General features: G+C 42.2%; 1 protein-coding gene across 1 annotated transcript in view; it reads left to right on the top strand.

The window, feature by feature from the left end:
* The window catches only part of LOC116746692 (microtubule-associated tumor suppressor 1 homolog), a 151,767-nt gene that overhangs the window by 37,407 nt on the left and 89,381 nt on the right, over positions 1-24,979 (top strand). Inside the window, exons 2-3 of the mRNA XM_032618290.1 lie at positions 17,048-19,299; positions 24,628-24,823. Coding sequence (XP_032474181.1) covers positions 17,203-19,299; positions 24,628-24,823 — 2,293 coding nt within the window. The 5' untranslated portion in view covers positions 17,048-17,202. The remainder of the gene's footprint in view (positions 1-17,047; positions 19,300-24,627; positions 24,824-24,979) is intronic.

Consider the following 24,979-nt stretch of genomic DNA (forward strand, 5'->3'; position numbering starts at 1 on the left):
TCCTGTGGCTAGAGTTTGAGTCCCAAATGCTGTCATATACTTTATGGCTCTGGACAGGGAGTTTAGAGAGGGGAGGTAGGAACTGCCAAGAACCATTGTACTTTCTCTGGAGGGGCAGGGATTTGGTTGATGACAGTCTGTGTCGATTTAAATGTCAGGTTAGTGTTAAGATTCCATAGATCTCTTTTGAGGTCTCTTCTAACCCTGAGAGTCAGTGACTTTGAAATGTTGAGCTTTGCTTTAATAAATTACGGTATTTCGTCATTTGTAAGACACACGTTTTCACATTTTAATGTTTCTGATACAAGCATGTATTTTACAAGACAGCCTCTTAGCTTTGACACGTAATTAGAGCAGAATTTGACATTTGACCTTGATGGTCCATAGGTATCCTTCACAGTGGCTGGTGTTAGCAGGAAAATGTTGAAGCATGAATACTGGCATAAAGTGAGCAGGGTCGCTGCTGGGATAGAGCAGCAGCTGAATAAGTCACTAGTTTTAGGTTCAGAAAAAGGCCCCTTGCAGCTCAAGTTTGTGTTTCTTTGTGAAGCCCGTCTGTAGTCTTACTGACTTCTCCCAAGGCTCAGCCTCAGAAGAGCTAAGCTGTTGAGGGTTTTAAAAGGAACTAAGACAACAGCCTCATTTGATAAGAGGCTTCTTAATGGAAGGAGAAAACAAGATAAATAGAAAAGTTTCAAAGTAATCCTTTTACATAATTCCTTAATTTTTATCATATGTTCAGAGTTTAAGAAGATAAGTAGCGCTAAAAGGATTATATGAAAGAACAGCCCACTCTGTTCTCAGAGGCAATCACGTTTCTTCCCTCTTCACTATTTCTTTTATTTACTTCCGTCTTTTAAATCAAAATATGACTATGAATGATATCTCTGTGATCCAAGTGGTATGTTATGATGTTTCTTTCTTGTACAACTATTTTTTCTGTTTACTTTTTTTTTTTTTTAATATCTGGCAGAAACAACTCACATCCTTCAAAAGCACTCTCAGATTTCTCTCAGTTCAGTTTTTCAATTGGTTAAAACTTCCCAATATTGATTAGCTCTGTGTGTTTTCCTGGAGACATCCTCGTTGGACTTCTGACTTCCTGCTGCCATCCAGGTGTAGGACACAGCCGTCACCCAGGCATTTCTGGGGATTCCTTTCTCTTTTCTCCTGTTGGATTCTCTGTTTCCTAGATAATAATCCTCCTTGGTTTCTTTCCTCACCTTGGCAGTGTTCATAAATTCCCAAGAAAGCATGTAGGAGAGGTTAAGTGTGACGCTTTCCGTGCCTAAGAACCCCTTTACCCCCACTCATGTTTGATTCATGGTTTGGCAGGATTGGAATTCCAGTTTGAAAATTTCTCTCAGAAGTTTGAAGATATCGCTTCACTTGTCTTCTGGCTCTCAGTATTAATATAATAAAGTCTGTCATTCTGATACTTGATCTTTTGTAAGTCCTTTTTTTAGCGTAGGAGTGAAAAGGTGGGCATGACACCAGACTGCTTAGCGCTGCTACCTTCTAACTACATGACCACAGCAAGTTTTTTAACTCTCTGTGCCTCAGTTTCTTCATGTGTGAAATGAGGATAATGGTACTTTTGCCTCTGAATGCTCGTTTGTGGATTGTACGAGAAGTCATGTACATCGAGACCTCTAGTGTCAGTTTCTGTAGGTCTTGTCTCTGGACTTTGTTTCTGCAAAGAAAGATCCTATCGCCGTTTGCATGGGGCCTCTAAGCCTGGTGATTATAAGCTTCTGTGGAGCTGAGCACAGGAAGTGGGCTGGTAGTCCCACCACTCAATTGGAAGAATTTCACTGTTTGCACCCACAAGCCTCACCCGCAGCCGATTCTGGGTCTGCTAGCTCGAGATTTGGAGTGTGTCACCAGTTTCTTCTAAGATTATATGGCTGTTTCCAGAGTCGGGATGGTTGTCTGAATGGATAGGGTACAGGTAGGTACCTGGGGGAAGGAGGTGTTTAGTGGCTCCTTATAGAGAATTACGAGCCCCCCCGCTTCTGTTGTTTGTCTAGTTCCTGGGTCACTCTGGGCTTCTACAGCCTGTCCTGCCCTGCACCCTGCTGTATGTTCTCTGAAACCTTGTTTGACCTCTCTGTGCTCTAGTAAGTCGTTTCTGCCTCCAGGTATTGAGGTTTGTGATTAAAGTGTCACATAATAGTGAATTTTTGTTGTTGTTCTCATTTTCTTCTATGACTGTGTTAGTTCCTGTTACACAACATAGTGATTCAGTTTTCCTATACATTTCAAAATGATCACCACGGTAAGTCTAGTTACCGTGCAAACACAATAAATCCTAAGGACCCAGGTCACCTGTTGATGTTCTTAGATTCCGTGGAAAATCAGGGCCTCTATGACTGCCTTAGACCTGTCAGAATTTGCCCCTGAGCTGGGATGGCATCTTTTCCTAAGTTATGTGGGACAAGGTGGACATCAGTACAAACTGAGGGTTCTGCTGGCAGGGAAGAAGGGCAGGATGAATAGTGGGTAAGCACCTACTATAACTAGTGGTTACAGACACAGGAGCCCAGGAAAGGCTGGAGCAGCAGGGAGAGACCCAGTGAAGGGATGGGACTAGTATGTGGCCTTTGGGATGGGTGGGATTGATACATTTTCCCATTTCTTCAGAGTCTAATCAAGGATGGTGGTGGTACTCTGTGGACATTTAATTACCAGATTTCTGATCTTGTCCTGAAAATTGCATTGATACTAATAGGATTTGTTTTGGCCAATAGAATGTGCTTTCAGATTTATTGTCTTTGACAGCTATGTCAAACTTGAACTTGTGGACAAAAATTCACTACATGGGCACCCAGTGTCAACTAGTCTTAAAATGTCCCTAAAGTCAAAATTAATTAGATTTTTAATTTTTTTCACAAAGGTAAACTAATGCTAGCATGACGATCTCTTAATTTATGCTATAGGATAACTTTATCATGTGATCATTTATGTGAAAACTGATAAGATTTGTGAAAACCAGGAGGCACTTTTTGGTGATATTTTCTTACGTCTGTCATTAGGTAATTTAGGAGCCCTGTGGTGCCTGCTTTTGTGAATGTTTTTATCAAGATAAATATTAACTGGTTGTACCCAGAGAGTTAAGACTATACTGTCCTTGTGATCGGTAACTTGCTGAGTCAAGAAATAAAAATGAAATCAAAAGCAATAGATTTTTAAATGACGGTATATGGCAAACGACAGCTAGTGCCGAGCATTTGAGAATGGACTAGTTCAGGGTCAGCACAGTGCAGCTTGAAGGCCAAATCTGACCTCTCCCCGTTTCTGTGAGGTTTTTTTATTGGGATGTGGCCACGCTTATTCACTTATATAATGTCTGTGGCTTCTTTTGTTCTACAGCAACTGAGTTGAATAAATGCACCAAAGAGTGTATGGACTGTAATGCCCAACACACTATTTGGCCCTTGACAAAAGTAGTTTGCCAACCCTTGTACTAGATTAACGTCTGAAGACTTCTTGGAAGAAGCAAACGATTTAAGGAAGAAAACAGAACAGGGACGTGCATTATTGTAAACCATTTTTTGATGGGTATAATTTTCTTCCATCAAATGCAAGTACACAGAAATTACCTTTTTTCCTGGCCATCGTTAGATGCTATTAGCTTGGATGTCTGAATATTATCAGTGGGTGAGAAGACAGGGCAAATGGAATCAGCTACCCTGTTTGTGTCCCCAACAATTTGTAGATCATATGGTCTTTTCATATTCAGCAAGTGCTGATTATAACATTTTTTTGTTTTGACAAAAGATGACTAAAACGGTACAGTTCTTCATGATTACTCCCTTCTTTCCAAGTAGTTACAGTATTATTTAAGAATGTAGGGCTTCCCTGGTGGCACAGTGGTTAAGAATCTGCCTGCCAATGCAGGGGACACGGGTTCGATCCCTGGTCTGGGAAGATCCCACATGCCGCGGAGCAACTAAGCCCATGAGCCACAACTACTGAGCCTGCGCGTCTGGAGCCTGTGCTCCATAACGGGAGAGGCCGTGACAGTGAGAGGCCCGCGCACCGTGATGAAGAGTGGCCTCCGCTTGCCGCAACTGGAGAAAGCCCTCGCACAGAAACAAAGACCCAACACAGCCAAAAATAAATAAATACATTTATAAAAAAAAAAAAGAATGTAATTTGCTGCCCACACCCCCCTCCCCCAAATAAAACCTGAAAAACAGTCAGGTTCAAATACAATTCTCATTTAATTCTTGCTCTCTTGAAGTCCAGAATGGGTATTTGATTGGGTGGGCAGTGATTTAGGGGTGCAGGCTTCTTCCATCCTGTGGTCCCACCATCTTTAACACATTTCAGGATGTGGCTTCCTTTGTTCATCTGCACAAGCCATGTATGGAAGAGAGCATGAAGGACCACACAGGAGTTTTACAGTCCAGGCTTGGAAGTGGTCCATATCGTGTCTGCTCACATTCTGTTGACTAGGATACATGGCATTTCCCTGCAAGAGCGGTAGGGAAATACTGTCTGACTGTGTGCCAGAAAGAAAAGGGAAATGGGTTTCATGACCAGCCCATCTCTGCCAGTTGCTGGTTATTAAAACCACTGTATGTTTTTGTTTGTTTGTTTCTTTTTTGCGGTATGCGGGCCTCTCACCGTCGTGGCCTCTCCCGTTGCGGAGCACAGGCTCCGGACGCGCAGGCTCAGCGGCCATGGCTCACGGGCCCAGCCGCTCCGCGGCATGTGGGATCCTCCCGGACTGTGACACGAACCCGCGTCCCCTGCATCGGCAGGCGGACTCTCAACCACTGCACCGCCAGGGAAGCCCCACTTTATGTTTTGAGAACCATCAGATATTGGTGACAGACAGAGGCCCTCACTTCTCATCTTTTCTTCCTTTGTCTTCCCTGAGAGCTGTGAATCACTCATCTTGGCTGAAATGGAATAATTTGGGTAGAGGAACTCATGGCTGATTTTAATGAAGGTCCTACCTTAATGCTTTGCGCAAGTGTTTCCATTTCTCCCACTCCTGGGCAAGTGGTAAGGTGGTACTTCCCAGCTGTCCTGAGGTTGAGGGTTGTCCTGTGATCTGCTTTGGTGAAATGTGAGCGGGAGGGAGGGCAGGAGCTTTAAGAGTGAGTGGCCGCTTTGTGGTGGTTCTTTCCTAGTGTCTGGTGGTTGTGGAAGTTTTTCCTGAGACGAAGCCTCAGTTAGCCTGGATCCCTGGCTGACGGTGGATATGAGCAGAGCTCCCTTCCAACACCCTGGACATTTGTGTTAAACCACTGACTGACATTCTGGGTTGTTTATTTTTATAGCAAAACTGACCCCGTCAGTTTTGGGGTATAGAGCAGGTCTTTATGCTCCATGGTCTTTACCCCTGTAGTGTTTAAGTTTTCAAGCTACCATCATATTTATAATAAAAAGGTAAATCTCTTTCCACTTTTTTTTTGTTTTTTTTGGCCAGCCTACACTGCTTACGGGATCTTAGTCCCCGACCAGGGATTGAACCCTTGCCCCCTGCAGTGGGAGCGCAGAGTCCTAACCACTGGACCGCCAGGGAATTTCCTCTTTCCATTGTTTCTAATAGTGCTAAGCACTTGAACTGTTAGCCGCTACCTGGGTAGGCTTCACCTCAAGGTAAAGATACTTTTGGATTAAAACCAAGATCTTTACCTCAAATAATTGTTTTTTTCTTCACTGCTACTCATCCTTGAAATGAAGGACTGTTTAAACTTTTGCTGCCTTTACAAGTAGGGAGAGAAACCTCTGGAGGGAATCTAATCTTTCTTGTCACTGCCTGTGCGCCTGGGGCACAGTCATGGGGGAGGACAGCAAGGACAGAGACCCTGACACCATCTGGGCAACAGAGCACGAAATCACTCTCTTTGGATGGGTGAAGAGTCCTTAGCGTCTCCACTGCCCGTTAAAGAGAAGAGAGAAGGTATAGTTCTTCTCTATACCCATATCCTGTGGCTATGGCAAAGGGTATGTGTTGCTCATGTTTAGGGCCCCATGTGCAATGCTGGCTGCATTTCCCATAATTCTGGGGGAAACAGCAGAACTATTGGGCAATACTCACTCTCCATTACGGGTTACAATGTCATCGATAGGCTGCCTGGGAACCTAATCATTGTTTAGGTGTGTGTTTTTTCTTAATAACGGCAACTGTGTTCTGAATTCCAGACAACCAATCTGTAAAAGGACTTGAACGATGCACTGATTTTCTAGAAGGGAGTTGTACTAGTCTGTAACAAAGCGACACAAACTGGTTGGCTTAAAACAACAGACATTTATTCTCATGGTTCTGAATGCTAGAAATCCGAATTCAGGGTGTCAGCAGGGCCGTGCTTGCTCTGAAGCTTTTGCGGGAGGAGGCTTCCTTGCCTCTTCCTAGCTCTGGGTAGCCCTGCTTGTTCATTCAGCATGACTGCAGTCTCTGCCTCTGTTTTCACATGGCCACTCACATGTCTGTCTTCTCCCTGGGTCTCCCTGTGTCTCCCTGTGTCTTTCCATGGCGTTTCTCTTTCTCTGCATGTTCCTTCTCTTATAAGGACACTAGTCATGTTGAATTAAGGCCCACCCTAATGACTTTAACCTTAACTTGATTACATTTGTGAAGACCCTATTTCCGAATAAAGCCCACTCATAAGTACTGGGCGTGAGGACTTCAGCATATCTTTTTGAGACACACGGTTCATCCTGTAACAAGAGTTTAAAAATGTACCCGCTGCAGCATACTACGTCAGTCATGCTTCCCAGAGAAGTAGAAAATATTCTCCTACATCATATGATTTTAAAAAGTAGACTAACTCAACAGCAGCGATGTCAAAAATACCAATTGAAAAATGGACAAAGGACTTGAATAGACATTTCTCCAAAGAAGGTATACAAATGACCAATATGCGTGTGAAAAGGTGCTCAAAATTACGAGTCATTACGCAAATGCAGTGCAATTCAAAGCCACTACATCACTTCACACCCAACAGGATGGCTATTACATATTTTTAAAAAATGAATACAAGTAACAAGCATTGAAGATGTAAATCGGAAGTCTGTGCATTGCCGATAATGTGAAATGGTACAGATGTTGTGGAAAACGATTTTATAATTCCTCAAAAAAATGAAACATAGGGTTACCGTAGGATGCAGCAGTTCCACTTCGTATATACCCAATAGAACTGCAAGCAGGGTCTCAGAGAAGAGATATCTGTACACCATGTTCACAGCAACATTGTCCACAGTAGCCAAAGTGTGGAAGCAACCCAAGTGTCCATCAGTGGATACCTGGATAAATAAAATGTGGCCTATAAGTACAGTGGAATATTATTCAGCCTTAAAAAGGAAGGGAATTTTGACACATGCTGTAACAGGGATGAATCCTGAAGACATTGTGCTAAGTGAAATAAGCCAGACACAGACAAATATCGTGTGATTCCTCTTATATGAGGTCCCCAGAGTAGCCAAATTCATAGAGACAGAGAGTAGAACCGTGGTTGCCAGGGGTGGGAGAGGAGAATGGGGAGTTAGTGTTTAATGGATACAGAGTTTCGGTTGGGAAAGATGAAAAAATTCTGGAGAGGGGTGGTGGTGATGTTTGCACAGTCCTGTGAATACTTAATGCCGTGTAACTGTACAATTAAGAATGATAAATCTTACACATATTTTACCACAGTTCTAAGAAGTGGACTTCTAGAAGTCAGATTTAAGCTAGGAATTAAAGAAAACTAAAACTATGTAATATTCACTGAAGTGTCCAATAAGTAACACCCCTGTTCTTGATCTGGGTTTTGGACCAACGGAGAAGTATGACAGAGTAAGATAACTGGCCTTTGAGCTATCAAATCATCCCTGTTAAAGGCTCCTGGGAGGCTGCTTTCCAGGGTGGGAGACGAAGAGGGCTCCTAACAGCCCACCCCAGAATTCGGTTCTCCTAGTCATGGCCGGGCTGCTCCTGAAGTGTGGGGTCCTGTGCTCCCCGCAGGCCAACGCACTCTCGGAAGACAGTGGGCAGACGTCAGCCAAGCCTGCCCTGCCTGCTCTTCCCCATTTCCCTAGACGGATATGGTCCTGTACTTCCCCGGGGCAGGATGAAAGTAAAGGGTCAGATTGAAGCCAAGAAGCATAGACTAATGGAGCTCCCACATGAAAGGAGCCATCAGGGACGGCAAGCAGCCTCACCCCCGGCATCCCTGCTTCTGGTTCTCTTAACACATTGAACTTAGAAGTTAGCCCATGGTTAACCAGTGCCTCGCTCATACCTTCAGGGGGCTGCTCCCCAGTGAAAGCACTGTCCCTTTGGGTACTTTCCTAGCACGTCTGGGCAGGTGACAGTTTGAAGGCTCTGACGGGTGCGTTAATTATATCAACTCTGGCCACTCTGTGCCCAGGGCTTAATTTTACTTTCCTCGTTGTGATCTCAGATGATATACAGCCATGTTGTCCCACAAAGTACAGTGAGATCCAATGACAAAGTTAAGTTGCCAATAACATAGGGATGCCTAAATATGAACATAAACCTCTACCACTGTCATGTTCCCAGGGGAAAATTGTAGGACTGCCTAACCTTGCAAGTGAAAATCCAGATATGTTAAAGTCCAAAATCAAATTCTCTTGGCCCCTTCATACATTCACTAATTCAGCAACTGTTTATTAAAAAACCACTCTGTGTACTCTTCCAAGTGTTGGTGATATTTTGGAAAATAAACCAGATCGGAGGGGGGGGGGGCAAAAATCCTGCCCTTCTGGAGCTGACTTTCTGCAGACTTTGAGTGCAAAGGCCAGAATTAAGTTTCAGTAGGCATCCTTACTGGTGTCTTAGTCTGGTCCTGTCAGGCTAGAGTGATCTTGAAACCTAGGCGGAGTTCGTGTGCTCTCGGCCGCTTCCCGGGAAGAGGCGTCATTACTGCAAACTTGTGCTGATTCAGCAGCCAGCGTGTGACGCGCACACCGGCGGGCACAGAACTATCTCGTTCCCTATTTTCCTCGCTCTTCCCAGTCTACCACATTTTGAAAACAGCCCAATCCCCTAACCCTGAAATAGTAATGCAGGGAATGGTATATCTGAGCAGTAGTTTCTAAAACAGTTTTTGGTGTTTCCTAAGGTCATCGAGCTGCACCAGGACGCCCGGTCTAGGACACACCTTTCCCTCTCTTACAAGCAGTCATTTTCACGTTTGTGCCATGGAGCTATTTCTACTGTCTCTTTCTCTGGATTTACTTAAATCTAAGAAGCCTGAGTCTTAGGGAAGACTTACCCTTAGTATTTAATTATCCAATCAAGTGCTAATTGGAAACACTTTGTTTTGGAGGTGTGTGACTTGAGACTGTGGAAAAGCCATGTGGATTCCAGCTCACCGCATCCACTTTCCGTACCCCCCCTCCGTCTTTGAATACAGAGTGGAATTTGGGATAATTTGTATTACCTACCAGATCTGTTGTTAACAGCTGAAAGCTGGAAACATTCTAGGAACACAGGAACACACAGGAACCTTCTGCTTTGCCATTCTAAAGCCGTGAATGTACTCCGTAGACCACCAGTGTCTGAAAGGGCCTGTCGCGACTCTTTTCCCTACGGTTGTAGTTGAGCCTCACCCGAGCTGCTGGTCGGCCCGCTGCTGCCTTGCTGTGCCCTCTGAAGCCTTTGCTTTCTGCACACGCCTGCCAGGGGTGATTCAAGGTGCAGCTGTGCGCCTTGCACAGGAAGGCGGCCTGCTAACAGCCTGCCCTGGTGCCGAGACTCAAGTGGCTTTGCTTCAGATGTGCGTCCCAGGCCTTGTTTTCCTCAGGCCGCAGACCCGGGCAGACCCCTTCCATGGAGACAGCCACTCACCCAAGGACAGTGCTGCTGTGAGCTGGAGTTTCTCACTCAGCTCAAAAGAATGTATGGTCTTAGGCTTAAAGCCTCTCGCCCAGTCTGTGTTATTTTAAAACCAACATCCCAGCTGAAAAAGTGAGCTGGATTACGGGATACAGGCTGCGAGCCACCAGTGTGATAGAACCTCTGGCCGATAGCTTGAACCTAAGCACGTCCACCTTGGCCACAGTAGAAGCCCCAGTTACCCCGCGTGTGTTTTGTTCCCGCACACTTTACCCCTTGTTTGTTTCTCGTGGTCTGTTGCCTAGTGTAACATATTGACAGCTTTGAGGGGGCCCAGTAAATACTACCTTGTTGTGGCGACTGCTCTTCACAGTGGCCGAGCTGGCGGTTACAGTGTGCACGTCCTCCGGCAGTGGTGGGTGCAGAGCCGCAGCCCAAAGCCCCACGAGCTTCCTTGGGTTGCCGCAGCAACGCTAGCTCTTCCTGGGGGATTCTGTGGTCCCCCCCCTCCCCGATTCAGCAACTGAAGGTAAATGTCTGGCTCTCAGGGGCCTGGCCTCCTGGACTTTGTTCCAGAGTGTGGCCGACACGTGGTCAGGATGGGCTGTTGATTCTTGGGTATTATTCTTGACTTCCTCCCCTCTCTGGTTATGAACCATTTGAGAAATAAGAAACAGAGTAAGGTGGATAGATGATTATAGATGAATTATAATTACAGACTATAATTATAGAATTTCATCTGTAATTATAGATCAGTTACAGATGAAAGTGAGTTTGAGGAACAGAACTGCGTTTGAGAGACACTTCCCCATGGGTCACTATGGTGCAGATAACAGGGCAGGCCTCTCCCACCCTCCCTGTCCCCTTTCCACTGTAGGGACAGGGCCTGTTCCTGGTAGGGGTGGGGAACAGAAGAGAGCTTGTGTTCTCTGTGGGCAGCGGGGCTGGGACTAGGGTGAAGAGAGTGAGGCCAGCAAAACCTTAGTGCTTTAAATGTTATTTACCTTGATCACTGTTTTTTTTTTTTGCGTTACGCGGGCCTCTCACTGCTGTGGCCTCCCCCGTTGCGGAGCACAGGCTCCGGACGTGCAGGCTCAGCGGCCATGGCTCACGGGCCCAGCCGCTCCGCGGCAAGTGGGATCCTCCCGGACCGGGGCACAAACCCGTATACCCTGCATCGGCAGGCGGACTCTCAACCACTGCGCCACCAGGGAAGCCCCGATCACTATTTTTAAAAATCAGAATTCATGTAAAAAAATCCACGATGAATAAAATCTCAAAAATTTAAAGGAGAGACAGGGTCAGTATTACTGACTTTTCCCTTGCCTCAGGCTCTGGGGGGACTGTTACTGAGACTGTCTTATATTTAGTGCCCAAGGCAAATGGTACCCTCACCTTATCCTAGTCCTTGCCCAGCTAGTTCTTCCTGAATTTACAGAATCCATTTAAGTCACTTTCTTGCTTCTGGATGGAGTGAGTAAAAGGACAGAAAAAGGGCAGGAATGTTATACTCACTGAACTCCCTCCACATGGAAGGAATAAACTCAAGTAGGATTTAGAAGCAACATCTTCCATGACTATAAAAATTTTCAGTTATTTTCCATAGAGGGAGTATTAGCTATCTGAGAGGAAAGTGCAAAAGCATAAATTAGGGGTTCAAAAGTAAGGGACGTCTGTTTCCAGTTAGAGAACATATTCTAAAGTTGGATGTGAGGGTAACTAGCTCTGACAGTACAGTTATTGTGTTGATCTGGTGGACTAGGTGGGCAATCTTTTCTCAGAGTTCTCTGCTACATCCTTGCTACTCCAGGGATGGTCCATGGAACCAAAAGCTTCAGCATGACCAGGGAGCTGGGTAGAAATGCAGAATCTCAGGCCCCACCCATGACCTACTGACTCAATCTGCATTTTTTCAGAAGCAGCCAGTTGATTTGTACTTGTTTTGTAAATGATTTAAAGTTCAACTTTGTTGTGGAACGTCCATAGCCTTCATTTATAAATTCATTAAACCAACTCTAGATTTCCCCCTACTTAAATGGCTTCACTGGAAATCATTATACTCTTAGGAAACCAGTGACTAGGTATGCTTGTACCAGTACTTTGTTCCTAGGTGTAAGATGTACTTTACTAAGCTCAGTGCTTGAGGAAGTTGAGTTTGTCAAAAGGTAGGTTGCAGGAGCTAATTTAGGACTTTAACCCTGAATTGTGAAAAAAGTAATATGATGAGGCTTAAGGGGTAAAATTATTAGCCACCTTGAATGGTTTTAACAGGAGCTAGAGCTTTATGAATATACTAGTAACACATGCCGGTGACTTTTTGTTCAACTGCTTTGTTTTTGACTTTAGAATAAAATTTATAGTTTAGGTATTGTGCGTGTGTCTTTTTGTTTTACAGTACATTGAAGATTAGGTAATATTTTGGGTTTTAAAGCCTCGAGAGCTGAACTACGGTTGTGATTAGTGAGTTCTTAAAAACTTAAGACGACCGACATGATTCTGTGATTTAAAGCTGTAAGTTATAATTGTATTAAAAAACTGGTATGCCATATATTGACATAAATAAGGAGTAAAATTAAAGTTGTTTATGGCTTCAGAGAAACGTGACTTGAAACAAATTCTTTTATTTCATAATTAGCATATGGGATAGCAAGTTTAGCTGTGTTAAGTTCAAATTACTGTGTTAGACATTGCATGTAATAGGAAGATGTAGAAAATACCTACTGATGGTGTAAGCCTCTACTGGGTTTACAGTTCAGTTGACAAATAAGGCACATAACTATTGTATAATCTAACAGTAAGCTGCCATTAGCAGCTAATTTGGTCCAGCCATGGAGTTTATTTCTTAGAAGTGGTTTCGTCATTTGTAAAATGAGGAAATTTGAATTGGATCTCTAAAATGTCTTTCAGTATTAATGACAATGTCAATGTATTCAATTATATGATAATGGATTTTTATCTGTGGGGAACAATCATTCTTCTTAAGCTAAGATTTAGAAACTAACCTTATTTTTGTGCAAAGGTGTTGAAATAGCTCAAATCTTGCACTAGTAGTGCTTTTCATTGACCATTTCTTTTAGTACATATCCATCAACTTTTAACCTTACAAATAATTATAGAAATACATATTCTGCTAATCTTTTTATTCAAGAGGAGCTACCCTCTCATATTCCCACATCTTAATAAGTAGGGAAATTGTTCTCTCTCGTACAGATTGTTCTCTGAAAAAGATCTCTTTATTTTCCCAAATGGCTCTCTTAAAAAGGAAATTTAATCATTCTGCTTTGTTCTGATAGATAATGCTACTGAACGACAACTTGAGAAATTAACCCTTTGGGTGAGAAGGATTTAGTCCAACCTTTTCTCTCTTTCTCTTTTTTAAACATCTTTGATTTTGCTTTAGTAAAAAACGTTCCCAAGATAGTAACTTTGAAGGCTTTACAAATTACATTGTAATCATAGAAATATAAAGACATTGCGTCATGGGTCAGGTGAGATTAAGTCAAAGAATATGAGTCCAGCAAGTGGTAGAAATTTAGGTACTATTCTTATATCAGGAAAGGAGTGAGATTGGCCATAAGACAACAAGGCTAAATTTTAATTTTTTCGACAAAATTCCTGAGGGAAGCCTGGTCATCCCTTTCCTGCCCATGGCTTTGTCTGTAGTGATGAGATGGAGACTTGAAGCTATTTTTTCTCCTTAGTGAATGTTGAGGTTGATCTTCCAACTAATCCTGGAACTGATAAGCTTAACTTCAGAATTTGTTTGGTATCCAAATCTCTGTACCTCTAATTCTTTACTCTTATCTACAAAAGTAGAAAAGACTTCAGTAAATTTATTTCATACCAAAATTCTCCTTAAGTTTTCTTCAGAATACATTTTTTTTGTGGGTTTTTTTTTTTTTTTTTGATCGCTTTGCTCACCGAGTTTGGGATTTTTTTTTTCTCGGATGTGTGAATTTTAAAAAATTATAAACACAAGGGTGCTAAGCAGTCATATGAAGGCTGATGGTTTCTTTTCTTTCCTATTACTCTTTGTAATCTACTGAATTATTTTTTTTTAATTTTTTAATATTTATTTTTATTTACTTGGCTGCATCGGGTCTTAGTTGTGGCACACGGGCTCTTTAGTTGTGGTGCGCGGGCTTAGTTTGCCCCGTGGCCTGTGGGATCTTAGTTCCCCGTCCAGGGGTCGAACCCGCATCCCCTGCATTGGAAGGCGGATTCTTAACTGGACCACCGGGGAAGTCCCAATCTACTGACTTATAAATCTAAAACATTTAACCTTAACTTTAGTGGAATTTTGCAGTTGTTAGAAATGTTTTTGTATTACAGTAGCTTGGGAAAGTTCTTGGGAGACAACGCTGAACAAAATGCACAAGCTTTAAAAGAAAACTCAGTTTATATACGTTTATTAATATATACATTGTTAATAATCCTGCCTTTTTATTCTATTAATGATTTGACAAATTATTTTAAGAGCCTTCAAAAATCATCATTTGACTCAGTAATGCTTTTATTTCCAGGAAGTTTTTCCAAAGGCAACAATCAGAGGTAGTCAAAGATTACAGAGATATTTAGTGCAGTGCTGTTTATAAATAAATAATATTTAATGATAAATCTAGAAACAACCTAAACATAGAAGGACATGGAACTGGTGGTGTAAATTATCCTATTATACATTTATTTTAAAAATAACTTGAGGTGCTTTGACATACGAACCATTTTCTTTACTTTTTTCAGTTTTTTTAAAATCATATTTTGTATACTTTGAAAGAGGGAGCTCAGGAAGTAAAGCTCCATCAATTGAATTTAATGACTCTCTTTATCCAGGCAAATAACTTCTGTGATTTATGTTAAATGCTTCTGTTTGCAGTGCTCCTATCTGTTTATACCAGGATCTCGTAAATGAATATTGGCCTTATGGAAACATAAAGGTGTAGCATATTTCATGCTTTGTGAAATTATACACCCCCCACGTAACTCTAAAAAATGAATAAATGGACTTCCTGATTTAAACATTTAGCTCAAACCTGTTTTATACCTGAGGATTAAAAATATAATTTGTGTTTCATAAAACTTTTATTAAGGTGCTAGCCAAAATCTGTTATTTCAGTGATTTCTTTATTACTTAAAGAGCTATGGTGGGGAAAAAGAGACAAATTTTCTACCAGCATACAATTCCTATAGCACTTATTTTGGGATCAGAATCTCTTGTATGCGTGTGCCTGCGTGCTGCGGACATAAACATTGCAGCCTTTCTTCTTGCCCCTGGTAAAAGCTGGTTTCAGGATGCATGGCTGGAAATCCGGAGCACTGTTAGCAAAGATACTGATCCTTTCAGTTCTTCCATCGTTCCTATTCTCCTCATTGTATTTAGGTCACTGAAGTATGTTTGAATACAGAGAAAAGATTGCAAAATAGAAAAATGAGATCTACTCTTAATTTACAAATTTCTAGGTCTACAGAATGTCATATTTTTCCTCATGGATATTTTATTTCTTCAGAACAGAACCATGATACCTGGTTGACATTAAATACCAAGATTAGAAAGTCAGTTCAAGCGAATGTATATCTATATGAGGTATTTGCAGTCCTAGCTTGAATATGTGGGCCTTTCTTAAGCACTTCAGTATAATCAAAAGCGTAATAAAATTTTAGTTTTTTGCAAAAATCCTTGGATTTGAAAGCTTTCGTGAGTTTTTTTTTTTTTTAATATTGACATATGTAGTGAATTTTTAAATTTATTTATTTTTGCTGTGTTGGGTCTTCGTTTCTGTGCGAGGGCTTTCTCCAGTTGCGGCAAGCGGGGGCCACTCTTCATAGCAGTGCGCGGGTCTTTCACTATCGCGGCCTCTCTTGTTGCGGAGCACAGGCTCCAGACGCGCAGGCTCAGTAGTTGTGGCTCACGGACCCAGTTGCTCCGCGGCATGTGGGATCCTCCCAGACCAGGGCTCGAACCCGTGTCCCCTGCATTGGCAGGCAGATTCTCAACCACTGCGCCACCAGGGAAGCCCCTCATGGGTTGTTTTTAATGATTTTTTAAAAGTGTACAATTCAATAGTTTTAGTATATTTACAGCTCTGTGCAACCATCACCATAATCATAACCCTTAGAGCATTTTTATTACCCTCAAAATAAACACATTCCAATCAGCAGTCACTCCTCATTCCCTTCCCTCGTGCCCCTTCTCAGCCCTAGAGAACCACCCATCTGCTTTCTATACATTTGCCTATTCTGGACATTTCATGTAAATAGTATCCCATAGTATGTAGTCTTTTGTGGCTGGCTTCTTTTACTTATATATTCTTTTACTTATAATATTCTTTTATTTATATTTTAAGTCATAACATTGTATCCATGTTGTAGCATGCATCAATACTCCATTCGTTTCTCTTGCTGAAAAATATATTCCGTTGTATGGGTACACAACATTTTGTTATCTGTTTACCAGTTAATGGACATTTGGGTTGCTTCCACTTTGGGGCTGTTATGAATAATGCTTCTATTACAAATCATGTACATTTTTTTTCTTGGTGGCCCGTAGGGGGGACCGAACCATGTACATTGGTGTACAAATTTTTGGATGTATTCCTTTCATTTCAGTAGATACCTAAGTGGAGAATTGCTGTGTCGTACAGGAACTCTGTTCAACATTTTTAGGTACTTTCAATAGAATACCACTTTAACTCTGAAGAATCAACAGCTTTTCTTTTTTTCAACTTTGAAATGGAGTGTGTTTGAGAAAGGCAGTGAAAATGGGAAAGAGAAACGCTAGGGCCCTAAATCTTTGTTGATCTTTAGCTTATGTGCTCTACCTGCTTAATCTGTCTGGAAATCATTCTTCATGGAAACAATAGGGGACTTTTCTGAAAATGAAAAGGGCATTATTTCTAATTATGTTGGGACAACAGGCATAAATTGGGACCGTCCTAGGTAAATTAGGACCAGTAGTCACTCTGTCAACCAAAAAGAAGGAAAGGCTATTGTCAGATTTAGCCTCCTTCTCTATTATGGTGAGTGAGGGCAGAGGCATCTCAGATGGGAGGGGGCAGTTTTAGCAGCCCATTCTGCCCATTTCCTCAAATGAAAAAGTATGTTTGAAAAGAGGGTGATTCTTTAGCTAATATCTTAATCACCCCTGTCCATAGTTGTAGGTTCTTTAAATGTAAAAAGAAAGCAATTGAAATTAATCGAGTGATGACTTGTTAACTTTCTAATATTCACTTGAGTGAAACATTTTATTTCTTCCAGGGAACAACAAATCATTTCAAGTTCAAGACAGCTTAGACTAAGAAACTTTCAACTGTGCTGAAAAACTTAGGAGATGGACACATTTTGCTTCCCTCTCATTTAAAAGGTTTTAAAGAAGAAGTAAAATGGCAGAGGTTTAAAGTTAATATTTCAGGATGAATGATGATAATTCAGATGACAAGACAGAAGATGAACTGCAGTCCTTATTTATCAGTGATAAAAATGGAAACACATATGCATACAACCAAAAATCACCACGTACCCAAAACTCTTCAACCAATAATGTGAGTTGGAATTCTGCCAACCCAGATGACATGGTGGTTGATTATGAAACCAACTCTGCTGTGGCCTTTGGTGAAAATATTTCTTTAAACCCTCAGTGTGTTGAAGTACTTGAACACCAAAAGTCTTCAAGTGATTTTGTTAGTAAGGAGATGTTAGATATGCACAAGGATTCCACATGTCTGTCTTTTGCACATGTTGTAAATACAGAGGAACCCAAAGATTTGCGTAACAGTTGTCATTCCCTAGAATCATTTCAGGACCAGAGCGTTGAGACATCTCTGCCTTTTGTGTGGAATCCTAACGATGATGATTTGAACTGTACAGAAAACCCTACTGCCTTGGCGCTAAACCAGACATTTGACATGAAAGTGGATAATGTTAACTGTACCTTCATAACACATGACACCACTGGAAAGAGTCAGTCTTTGCCTACCACTGCAAGCCTGCCGCCAACCAGCATGAGAAGTAGAAATACATCTTCATCCTGTTGCGTTCCTCCACCTTCCCATTCTGATAAGATATATGTGAGAGAAATGAGTTATGATAGAGACAGCTTCGAAAACCCTCAAGCTACAGCATCACAGGCCCAAGACACAACTTACACAGCATTTTCTGACATGGTGATGCAAACTGATGTGGTTCTTCCAGATACTGAAAATCACTGTCACTGTTCTTCGGGAAAGGTCACCAGTGAGTACCCAGATGGGGCACAGCAAAGACTAGGCGGAGAAAAGGAGATACAAGCTCTAACACCAGTTTCTGATGGCATGGATGTTCCCAGTGGGTCTGTATTACAAGAGTTCTTTTGTTCATCTAAAGATGAACCAAATAGTGAGAGACATTCACAGAGCTCATATGGGCAAAAGGAAATGGGCCAAAATGTAAGAGAAACAGTGTCCAATTGTCTTATAGATGATGAATGCCCTTTACTGGTGCCAGCTTTTGATAAAAGCAAAACCCAAGTGCTGGACCCAGAACATCAAGTCACTGTGGCTAAAGACACACCAGTTGCCTCTAATGAAAAGGACTTGGGAACCCGAAATCATACCATAGAATTGATACCGAATAGCCCGCCGGGACAAAAGGTGGTTTCATCATTTGAACTGACTTGGGATGCAGATGATATGGTCATTAGTACAAATAACATAGTTTGCATGTCCACGCCAGTCCTAGAACCCACGAACGCAACCTTTTCTCTCTCACCTATTGAAGCGACGGAGAAATGGAGTAAAGTGCAGAAGAGTAATCGAGAGCTTAGACGTTTACCGAACCTGAAGGGGGCACCGATGAACATGTCTAAACCTAACCTAGGAAAATCAACCACCAAAACGAATAGCCCCCTAGGCAGCAAAGTTAGAAAGACTGAAATTATAAGTTACCCAAGACCAAACTTCAAGAATGTCAAAGCAAAAGTTGTATCCAGACCAGTGCTACCGTCCAAGGACCCTGCTCTATCAAAGGCTGCACCCCGACCTCAGTTAACTGGGGCCTCATCACCCTCATCAGTGTCTTCCTCAAGACCATCGACAGCTTTGAGAAAAACACCAACATCTGACTTGAATGCAGACACAAAAGCAGAAATCCTAAATAACAAGACACACAAGCAGCACTTTAATAAACTCATTACGAGCCAGGCTGTGCGTGTTACAACTCATTCTAAAAACGCTTCACACAGAGTTCTAAGAACAACACCTGCCGTGAAATCGAATCAGGAAGACGTTGACAAAGCAAGTTCTTCCAATTCAGCATGTGAGACTGGGTCCGTGGCTGCAGTTTTTCAGAAGATCAAAGGTGAACTCCCTATTAAAATGGAAAGCACAGAATGTTTGCAAATGTCCTATACTTCCAACATCGATAGGATTAGCCCTGAAAACAAGGGTGAAAAAGAAAATGGGACACTGATGGCAAAACAAGAGCTAAAAAAGGAAATTATGAATGAGACCTTTGACTATGGTTCTCTGTTTTTGGTAAGTGAAATTTTTGCCCGCTTCAGGAAATGGTGGTGGAAATGGAGAGATGTATTAGCAATTGCTTATCCACTAATAGTCAATAACATTGCTGAACTAGGTGTGCAGATTTGCCTTCAGGTATTGCTGTGTTATTCAGTAATTCTGTGTCTCGTCAGTACATTTTAGAATGTTAATTGGTTACCTGCATATATAAAAAAAAAAAACAAAAAACCTCAAGTCCAGTATTTTGTATTGAGTATCAACATCCCTTTTAATAGTAAGCTGAAAGAACAGGTTACTTTAATATTTTAGTGGAATTAGTTATTTGAAGTTAAATATCTGATTATATTTTATATTTATGAAAAAATAAACGTTTTGTTTATGAACTTACAAATGTATTGGGCCACATTTGAGAAATGGCTAGGCAGTGCCGGTAAACAGTATCAACATAAAAATAATTCCTGGTCTCCTGTTGAGGAAGCTGCCCCAGGTAGTGGAGCCCTGTCCTGTGAACAGGAGGATTCTGGATTCTGCCTCTGATTAGCTAAGGTGACTCTGGGCAAGTAACCTTTTGAGACGCAGAGGTGGAAGGGTTGGGCTAGTAGATGTCTGAGGTCTCTTGCAGTCCTAATGTATTGATTCCCGGTACTAAAATAAAACCTATTTTATTCATGTATAGTGAAAAGGTAGTATGTTTTATACAGTACCTGGCAGATGTTTGGGGGTTCCATTTAAACAAGAATTCACATGCAGTTCAAAGATTTTTTTTTTTTCCAGCATGGATATAGTTTTGACTCTAGCATGAAGAAACGAGCTTTCTGAGTGTTGGAAGCATTTGGGAGGCTGCTCTGGGCTTTGTGTGTTCATCCTCAGTGCTGTTGCGGCAGTGGGGACTTGCATGCATCTCCAGCCCCACATAGGCTTTTCCTGGGCATCTGTCCTCTGGGCCAGGAGTGGAGGTCGGTGCCAGGGTAGGAAGGCAGATGGGAGTTATCTGTGTGGAGGGCTCATGTCTGAGCGGAACAACACGTGTAGTTTGGTGAAGTGTTAAAGGGCTGTTTTAAGTGTTTTGAGGGTGCATAGGGAATTGTTAGGTCCTTTTAGGAAGATATTCTTGAGCTAGTTCAGTTTAGAGATGCTTTGGCGTTCATAGTAAATCTTCCTTTTAGGAAGAATGGCCCACCGCAATGATGTCTAAGCCACTGAGACTGTCCATTATTTCAAAACTCAGATTTTCTTTCTTTTTTTTTAAATTGAGTATATAAATGGTCTTTCACTGTAACTTTTATTCTGCTCCCTGCTTTTCTTCTCTTTATGCTATACCACTGAGAGCTCTTTAATTAATGTATTTATTTTTGCTGTGTTGGGTCTTCGTTTCTGTGCAAGGGCTTTCTATAGTTGCGCCAAGCGGGGGCCCCTCTTCATCGTGGTCCGTGCGCCTCTCACTATTGCGGCCTCTCCCGTTGCGGAGCGCAGGCTCCAGACGCGCAGGCTCAGTAGTTGTGGCTCATGGGCCTAGTCGCTCCGCAGCATGTGGGATCCTCCCAGACCAGGGCCCGAACCCGCGTCCCCTGCATTGGCAGGCAGACTCCCAACCACTGCGCCACCAGGGAAGCCCAAAACTCAGATTTTTATTTTTAAGTCCTTTTGAAGTCAGACTTAGGAAACTCATTTTGTACAGTTTTTCATTAGATACTTTGTTAAATTAAATGACAACCTCTGGTAATTCTAAGCAACATTCTTAGTTTGGTGTTTATAGATACATATACATGAAAACAATACATTTATTCCTCCTTGATTTATGGGAGACTTTTATTGTGCACTGATCTCCAACTGTCAGAAAACCTAGCATAAAGTTTCTTTAAATAACATTTTCCTTGCACATAAATTGGTTGTGTAATTTTGAAATTAAAACTTTTTCTGATATGTGCATTGAGAGTAAGTCTTAGCTTTCTATTTCCCATGCGCGGAACGAAAGCCTGTCTTTCAGGCTTATGGTGTGATGCTGAAGTAAGGTGATAGAATCATCACATTGAAGTGGATCCCAGTACTGGAGAAAGAAGCACTTTTCATCTTAGGAATCTTGCAGTTAGGATTTCCATATTTTCAGTACTGACACTTTTACTTGTTGATGAGTATTAAAAACTCATTTTTCCCCATGATAATGTTTCATGTGCAATTTCTTCTAATATCACTATTCACCTCTTAACACATTTCCGTGTATCATGGGGAAGGGGCCCAGCAAACCGTCACTGGCCACAGGCATTGTATTTATTGTAGAGAGTTGAATGAGTGAGCCTTTGCGTCGTGTTGTAGGCAAATCCCTATGTTTCTTAGTCATTTCAGCAGCACCCAGAGGCTCTGAATCTGCCCTGGTTCTGTGATGAGACAGTGCTGGAGAAATGTGCATTTTCAATGTGCTCTGTTGGTCTTGAGACAAATTAGGCCTTGAGTTCACTGAATCCTTAGGTTGCCTGCAACCTCCCAGCTATTTGGTCGGGGTTTACCTGAAACTTCAGAAAGCTTCTGTTGGAAAAGGAATTTGACTTTAATTTGATGCAGGTTGAGTATAGCTCCCCATTATAGAGGTTATATATTGGTGATAGTATGTTAGATAAAAGGGATGGTGAATTATCTAAATGGAAAGAAGTGGATATTTTTTTCGATGACTGCTCTGGGCCAAACCCTTTGCTTGGGTGCTTTATGTATATTATATCATTTAATTTTCTCAGAAATGTTCAGGTGCTTTATACACTGTCATTTACTCTTGCCAGTAACAACAGGAAATTTGTTAGCTACAGTTTAAAGCTTCCTAAGTGCTTACTTAACATACACACATAGCTGGTAAGTTGTAAAATTGAGATTCAAACTCAGGTCCCCTGACTTGAATCCTGGCCCTTTCTGCTCCACACACGGCAGGCTTTCAAAATTCTATGGAATGTTGGTTCTGAAAGGCAGAACAAATCTAATTTGTTAAAGATTCACTTTGTAAGTTGGTTAAAAGTTTGGTTTACTTTTTAAAAGGTTTTTCTGGGGCATTACCTTAGCCAGTTTTATGGTAGAGGGAGAAGACCTTTGTGTCCATCGCCTGCTTTTTTTGGCCAATTTTATGTTGCTTTCCAGTGTTCTCTTAGGATATGGCCCTATTTAATTTAGTTTTTAATCCACCTAGTATATGTCATCAACATGGGGCTTTACGTATCTCTAAGGGAAATTATCCACTTATGACTTTTTAATAAATTTATTTATTTATTTTTGGCTACATTGGGTCTTCGTTGCTGCACGTGGGCTTTTCTCTAGTTGCGGAGAGCCGGGGCTACTCTTCGTTGCGGTGCACGGGCTTCTCCTTGCAGTGGCTTCTCTTGTAGAGCACGGGCTCTAAGCACGCGGGCCTCAGTAGCTGTGGCATGTGGGCTCAGTAGTTGTGGCTTGTGGGCTCTAGAGCACAGGCTCAGTAGTTGTGGTGCACGGGCTTAGTTGCTCTGAGGCATGTGGAATCTTCCCGGACCAGGGCTGTAACCCGTGTCCCCTGCATTGGCAGGCAGATTCTTAACCACTGCGCCACCAGGGAAGTCCTGCACTTACGACTTATTAAGCAAAGAAAGAATGGTCCTGGTGGGGAATAGTCAACGTATAGGTTAGGAGCATCGATTTTGGAGTTTGATGTGGTTTCACATTGTACCTCCATCCATTCATTGGCAAAATAACCTCAGGCAAGTTACTTAGTCTCTGTGAGGCTCAATTTTTCTTTGATGGGAGAATACAAATTATAGCTTATGGTGTTGAACTTTGTTATTTGAGCACATCTCAGGCTCTCATTTCCTACACGTAGAATGAGAACCTTTATTAGGTGCCTACTTCATGCTCTATATGACAGTGATGGTTGGGATTTAGAGAAGGAAAGACACAGCCCCTGGCTGAACCTAGTGCCTAGTACAGTGGGTAGTATTAGGTCCTCAGTTGGGAGTGTGTATAGACTCCCTAGCCTGCTCATGGTAGAGTAGGGTGGTGGCGATGGGGACACTTGTCAAGGAAGGGAAGGCTTCTAGGGGAGAGAGCATGTTGGTCACTAGCTGAAGCTTAAAGATCAAGGATGAATGGAAGGGTGTTTTGGGTGGAAGGAATAATGTGTACAAAGATGAAGAAACATTCTCAGTTAGGGGACGCAGGGTAGTGAGTATCATGGGAGCTGGGGGTGCAGAGCCGTGAACAGTAAGGAGCAAGCTGAAGAGGGTGGCAGGGCGGCCACATCCAAAAGGCCTTATTTGGAAGAGTCGACTTTATCTGGGAGACGGAGGGAAGCCTCCTTGGACTTGAGAGAGATCGCCTTAGCAGGGGACTGGGAGGTGAATTGGATATGGTTCCAGGCATCCCAGAAATGATGCAACCTGTACTAAGGCTGATGGAGAAGGGTGAGAATGACATCCAGAGGGGCTTAGGAGGTAAGAAAGGAAGCCCCTAGAAATAGCTTTCATTGCGTGAGTTGGGTGCCTGGGCACATGGTGGTGAATATGAGAAGAGCTAAGTTGTGAGATGGATGAGTAAAATTCATCTGAGTTTTAGAAACTGCTTCATGTTCTTCTGCTGTGAAATGCAGTATGATGAAAGTATCAACCTTGTAGGGTTATTAGGATTAAATGAATTGTGCATTTCGAACTTCTTTTTCATTCTGCAAGGTCTGTAGGTTGATCAGTAAAAATAACAATAATATTATTGTCAACATTGTTAAGTCGAGGTGCCTGATGGATGCTAAGTGAAGCAGAGGAAGAAAGAAACTGAATATATGGGGAACTCGGGAGAGAATGTTGGCTTGGACATGAGGACTTGGGATACAGCGGTGTTTAGGTGGCAGTGGAAAGAGTGGACAAGATCATGTGGGGAGAGTATATGGTGAGAAAGCTTACAGGGCCAAGTTGAGGACCCTTGTGATGACCAGCATTTGAAGGTATAGAAGAGCAGGACCCAGAAATGGAATAACCAGACAGATAGAAGGGAAACCAGGAGAGAGCTCTGTGAGAGAAACCAAAGAAAGATGATGGAATCATCAGCGTTGGAGACCATGTAGAGGGCCCCTACGGAAAGAACTGAAAGCTGTAGCTTGAATTTAATTTGTGGCATCAGTCACCTTGGGAACAGTTTCCCTGATGGGGACAAAAGGCAGATCATGACGAATCAAAGAGTAAACTATGAAGAGTTTAAATTTCTTTATAGTAAAAAGGAAAACTAAATGTCCATCTGGCATATCTGCTTAGACAGAAATTGTGTTTTTCTGCATACCTAACCCCACCAGGAGGTGGTGTGGGGAAGGTATGATCTGGACTGAAACCTTCATTATTTTTTCCACAGGGTTCTGCTTCAAAAACTGCAACCATCTCAGGTAGGAGTCTAGCCAAGCCCAACTGCTCCATTTTGAGGAAAACACCTGGTCCAAAAGCCAAAGTGGGACCTTCTGTTTCATGTTTGAGGCGGAATAGTGACAGTAGAAATCTCAACTCTGATCGAGCCGTATCTCCCCAGAGGATAAGGCGTGTGTCCAGTTCTGGTAAGCATAAAATAATTCAGTTGTGTTTTATAGCAGCTTATGAATGATTTGAATGTAAAATTATCCTATCAGGCAGCAGAGAGACTGGTTTTGTTTATAGAGCTGTAATGCATTGTGTAGTAAAGCACTTAGCCTTTTGTGGACCAGCATCTTGCA

This window comes from Phocoena sinus, chromosome 21 (assembly GCF_008692025.1).
Source record: "Phocoena sinus isolate mPhoSin1 chromosome 21, mPhoSin1.pri, whole genome shotgun sequence".
Taxonomy (NCBI): domain Eukaryota; kingdom Metazoa; phylum Chordata; class Mammalia; order Artiodactyla; family Phocoenidae; genus Phocoena; species Phocoena sinus.